The sequence below is a fragment of the Capsicum annuum genome, chromosome 5, assembly GCF_002878395.1.
Source record: "Capsicum annuum cultivar UCD-10X-F1 chromosome 5, UCD10Xv1.1, whole genome shotgun sequence".
In the NCBI taxonomy this organism is placed as follows: Eukaryota; Viridiplantae; Streptophyta; class Magnoliopsida; order Solanales; family Solanaceae; genus Capsicum; species Capsicum annuum.
Window position 1 is genome coordinate 4100669 of NC_061115.1, and position 5769 is coordinate 4106437.

A 5769-nucleotide genomic window follows, 5' to 3' on the forward strand; every position below is an offset into this window, starting at 1 on the left:
AAAAATCTAACCAAACTAATAACCCAATAATTTTTTTTTTATAAAATCATTAAAAAACCGTTGATCCAATAACAATAAACCAATAACATTTTTATCGATTCGGTTTCTTCACACGCCTAATAAAAGGTCAATTTGATCTTGTGTTGAAGGTGATATTGTGTTTCATAAGATAATAACAAAAAATTCTGCTAATTAGTTACTAAAGACTCGGTCAACTAAAATACTAACAACTGAAAGAGAAAAACAATAGTATCCCAATTATTAACTTGGAGCTTAAAGACACTGAGCATTCCAATTATTAAATTGAGGAAAAAATTACTTTCATAATATTTCTTAGTTTATTCAAGCACCCAAAACATAGTTACAAATAAAGAAAGTGAAACAGGTTCAAAACAACTCAGATCTGAAACCACAAGATGAGGGAAATGCAACACTCTGAAGTACAAATAGTACAAGACTCCACGATGACTTTTCTAAAGAAACCAGGTAAACAAAAGCAGCATATTAACTTCTATATTTACAGATATGTGATCTTGATTATGTTAAGCCTCTTGACTACATCTTTCATGGTTATTCTTGATTCCGGTGCTTCTTTTGTGCAGTCTAAAGCCAATTCTATCATGGAGGCTATGCAGATTTCACTTTTGGAAGTGATTTGTTTTCCCTTGGAAAAAAGATTGACATCCACAACATCCATCAAAGTCGCTGGAAATACTCGATTTATCCACTTCCTCAAGTCCATATTTTCGTTGCATATCTCTTCATCTGTTGGCCTTTTTCTAGCCAAAACCTCCATCAACATGATGCCGTAACTATAAACATCACCACTAGTGGACACTATTCCCTCCGAGCCATATTCTTAGAAAAGAAAGAAGTGAAAAAAAAAGTTATTCAATTGAAATTTAACAATAATTCTGTAAAGATAAACACTTGTTTTTCTTCTTTTAGAATTTGGAGAGGCTTTAATATGATAAGAGAAAACCAAAGAGAGTGGAATTTTATACCTGGTGCAATGTATCCAAGAGTGCCCAATGTCTCGGTATGTGCCATGGACTTGCTTATGGCTAAAATCTTAGAGATTCCAAAATCACCAACATGCGCTACCATATCTTCACCCAAAAGAACGTTTGCTGGCTTTAGGTCGCAATGAACTATCGGAGAGTTATGACCATGATGTAGATATTCAATTGCCATAGCCACATCAAGCATTATGGAGATTCTTTGAAGGAGGTTCAAGTGGGATTCTTCTTTGTACAACCAATTCTCAAGACTTCCATTGGGCATAAATTGCAGAACAAAGGCCCTTATACAGTCACTAAAACAAGTAGAAATTACAGGAACAAGATTTCTGTGTCTAACATTTCTCATCACTTTGCTTTCGGCATCAAACCTCTTGCATACTTCCTCATTTTCTAAATCCAGAACCTTTACGGCCACAATAGTTCCATCAGATAATGTGCCTTTGTACACAGAGCCAGAGCTTCCCACACCAATTAAATTTGATCCATCAAAATTATTTGTTGCTCGTTGAATCTCATGATAAGAAATAAATTGATAAGTCTGGATCTCCCAAACCTTTTCGACATCTTTAGACTTTCTTTTCTTCTTTTGTTTCATTATCCATATTGAAATGAACAAGAATATCAGAAAGGATGAAGTAACCACGGGAATAACAATTTTTAACACAAGCTCCTTGGACTGTTTTCCAGAATTAGTGATAGGGCAAGCAGGAATCTCCAATATGTGCATTCCACATAGACCTTTGTTCCCAAGAAATGATTGCAATGTGGAATTAGCAAACACACCACGACTAGGTATTTCACCTTCTAAATCATTAAATGAAACATTAATTGTTTTAAGGTATGAGAGTTTTTCCAATGACTTAGGAATAGTACCTGAAAACTCATTTAAAGACAAATCCAGCAATTCCAAACTTATCAAGTTGGCAAAGGATAATGGAATTTGGCCAAAAAATGAATTTTTTGATAGGTCAAGGGACTGCATGTTTTCGAGTTCCCCCAATCTGCTTGGTACTGTGCCCGAAAAGTGGTTACCGGAAAGACATAGTTCTACAATGGCCTGTAGTGCTCCAATATCCTGTGGAATTTCTCCCTCTATAGAATTCTGTGACACATCTAGACCAAGAAGACCACTTATTTTCCATAGGCTCGAAGGCAACGTTGAAGATAATTTGTTAGAACTCAATGAAATGATTTGAAGTGTGCTAAGATTTCCAAAACATTCTGGAATTAACCCAGAGAGCTCATTATCTTTCAGATATAATTGAACCAAATTAGACAAATGACATACCGCCCCTGGAATATGCCCTTGTAATTTATTGTTACTTAGAGATAGACCTTGGAGTTGCTTAAGCTTACCAACATCAAAAGGAATACTCCCTGTCAAGTAGTTTCCTTCAAAGTCTAGGATTGTAAGACCGCTCATGTTTCCTATACCTGTGGGGATGAAGCCATTGATGACTGCATCTCCTATTTCAAAATTTTCAATAGTAGATGAAAGATTCCCAACAGAATTGGGCAGAAAGCCATTCAACGGATTAGAACCCACTTGTAGATAGCGCAACATCCTGCAGTCCACCAAAGAATTGAAGAATCGCAACTCATTCTCTCTTGGATCATTGGTAAATTGATTTCTATGTAGGTTCAGTCTTTGCAACTCACGAAGATTTCCCAAATTATTAGGAATAGTTCCTGTGAGGAAGTTATGTGACAACTCCAGTATCTCAAGCTTGGAAGCATTTGTTATGAACAATGGAATTTCTCCTTCCAGCTGATTGGCCCCCAAGTAAAGTTGTTTAAGGTTTGGAAGATGATGATCTGTCATGGATGGAATTCTCCCCGAAAGGTTGTTATAATTGAAACCAATCTTTTCCAAAGAAGATATGTTAAAAATAGCCTCTGGAATTTGACCTATAAGATTATAATTCTCTGGAAAATTTAATAGCCTCAAATTTGATAGCTTCCCTAATTCCAGAGGTATTTGCCCCGCAATGTAATTTCTGGGACAATCAAGATATTGCAGAGTGGAAATATTGCCAAATGAAGCAGGAATTGTCCCACTTATTTCATTTGTACCACTATAGAATATTTCGAGCTTGGCTAGACAACCAATATTTCTGGGTATGTCTCCAGTTATGTTGTTGTATGATATGGACAATGCTTTGAGCTCTGCGAGTTGGCAAATATTGGAAGGAATGTGACCAGAAATTTGGTTTTCAGATATACTTAAAACCTCTAGATTTGACACAACATTCCCTTCATCAAGCAAGAGAGGACCCGAAAGCCTGTTGACTGCCAGATACACCGCAACTAGTGACGAGATATTAAACAGTGTTGCAGGAATGTGACCAGTTAATTGATTCCCAGTCAAGGTCAAAAATTCAAGTTGGTTTAGATTACCAATTTCCTTTGGAATGTTGCCTTTGATTCTATTCCCGTACAAACTGATGTTCAACAACTTTGTGGCATTTCCGACAGAAAGTGGGATTATACCTGTGAGGCTATTGTTCCTGAGATTTAAGACTCTTAGTTCTGGTACAGACCATGGACCTTTCCACATTTCACCACTAAGTTCATTGTAAGCCAATGAAATTATTTGAACTCGCCGATGTTGAAATAGACTTGCTGGAATACTTCCATTGAGCTGATTGTTTTGAATATCAATCACTCGCAGGAGAGGCAAGCTGCCAATGCCATAAGGTATGCCTCCATGGAAGAAATTGTTCGCAAGATTGAGTTCTCTGAGAAAAGACAAATTGGCCAAAGAGGGGGAAATTGTGCCTTGAAGTTGCAAATTAGAAAGAGTCAAGGCGACAACTCTTTGCCTTTTTGGACTGCAAGTGACACCAAACCAAGAGCAAACAGAAGTATTCTTGGTCCAATTTTTGGTTAAAAAATGACTAGGACTTGCAACAAGATTTTTGAAAGCTAGTAGAGCTTGTTGGTCTGTTTCATTTGAGGAAGCTAATGATATAGAAAAAGAGTAGTATTGAATCAGAAAGAGGAAAATCAATAAGACAATATGCTTCTTCATTCTGTTATTTCTTTGAAGGGATTTGAAAACTTGATTTGTGTAATTGCCAAGGTTATTATTCCATTATATAACATTAAAATTATCCAAATGTTAGTTGACTTGACAGTTGACTCAATTTGCAGCTCAGAAAGAACCCCTAAACTCAATTTTAGTGCTGCCCCACATGTAATGTCACATCAAACGTACAAAACATTAATTTCTTTTACATGGAATGGTTCTTAAAATGAAAATAATATGATAACATTTTAAAATGTTGAATTTATTCTAATAGTTTAGGTATGAAACTTGTAAAACAATAGTAGAGTTTACGGGGGTTAACTTATTCACTCTTCAGTTAATTTGTACGTATGTGTGTTGTTTATATTGTACTCCTTATGTTCAAGTTTGTAGGACATAGTCTGATTCGACACAAAATTTGAGAAGTAATTGAAAACTTTTGACATGTTTAGTCTTAAACATGTTACAACATATGAGTTTAAAAAATTGTCATTATAGATAAGATGAAATATTTAAAGATAAATATTTTTTTTAACTAATAAAGTTAAATGATTGTGATTTCCACAGTTTTTTTGTGGTGTATTACACATTATTGAAATGTCACCTCACATTGGGGAATATATTGGCCAACTTTATAAAGAAAAGAATTGGTAAAATTTCATTCAGGTAACTTAACTTTGTACCTATTATCCAAAAATCACTTTTTTTTTCATTCATTTCATCCATGATCACTTAACTTTGTATCTATTACGGAAAAGTCATTTTTCTTTGGGAAAAGGTATCATTTCCACCCCATACTATACATGAAAAGTCGAAGCCACACTTAAACTATATAAGTGACCTATTACACACCTTAACTATATAAATGTGATATTATTATCTCCTCGCGATTCCATGCCTAAATTTAATGAGTGGAGCGCACTCCACTCGCTCTCTTATGGTGCCACGTGTCTAAACTTATTTTCCTATTTTATTAAAAACTTAACCTGATCCATTACTCTTTTAACCCATCTATTTAATCCATCCGACCCGACCCAACTCTCATATTTTATCCTAACCCTAACCCGATTAAAACATTCACCCACCCAAACGAAAAGTCATTGTTTGAGAGCAAAAACCCGATAGAAGATTCACCTCTATTTTTTTTTTCAATTTTTTGTGAAATTTAAACCCGATAGAAAAGATAAACAATAATTTTATTGTGTTTTTCGTTGTTGACAAGCAAAAATTATTTTTTTATCTCTTCTCAGTTGAAGTTGGTTGGGTTGATTTCAACAGAGGTGGTACGATCTAAGGTAAAAACTAAAGGTTGCATCATTTATGTAGGAACTATTGATTTTCAGTTCGAAGGTTAGCTTTCTTCGTTCCTAAATATAGTAGATCTGGGATTTATTTTCGTTCCTAAATTAGATCTAGGATTTTTTGAGTTAGGATTTTACCGTCTTTAATTTTTCCAAATTAATTTATTTTATTTCCATTTAGATGCTCAATATGTGATAATATAAACCTTGACATTTATAATTGTTCGATTTTACTAGGGTTTTGACTAGGGTTATGAATTAGGGTTTTGAATTAGGAATTTTTGTTGTCTTTAATTTATCTTTAAAATTAATTTATTATATTTTATTTATGTGCTTCAATCTGTAACAATATGAGCTGTGAGGTTCAATATGTGATAAATAACCTGGGGATCCCAAATAACCTGTGATACTTCTAATT

The 5769-nt window shown here is 34.5% G+C and overlaps 1 protein-coding gene across 1 annotated transcript; it reads right to left on the reverse strand.

Annotated features, from left to right (window-relative positions):
- Nucleotides 1–298: 298 nt before the first annotated feature.
- Nucleotides 299–4089, reverse strand: LOC107870159 (probable LRR receptor-like serine/threonine-protein kinase At3g47570). Its single transcript, XM_016716592.2, has 2 exons — nucleotides 1005–4089; nucleotides 299–858 (listed from the first exon to the last, which is right to left on the reverse strand). Exons 1-2 carry the CDS (start codon nucleotides 4051–4053, stop codon nucleotides 518–520), a joined length of 3390 nt encoding a protein of 1129 aa, XP_016572078.2. The 5' UTR covers nucleotides 4054–4089; the 3' UTR covers nucleotides 299–517.
- Nucleotides 4090–5769: the final 1680 nt, after the last annotated feature.

Coding starts and splice junctions, on each gene's coding strand:
- LOC107870159 (XM_016716592.2), bottom strand. CDS start 4,053: ATGAAGAAGCATATTGTCTTATTGATTTTCCTCTTTCTGATTCAATAC. Junction 859..1,004: donor TCTTGGATACATTGCACCAG/GTATAAAATTCC, acceptor TTCTTTTCTAAG/AATATGGCTCGGAGGGAATA.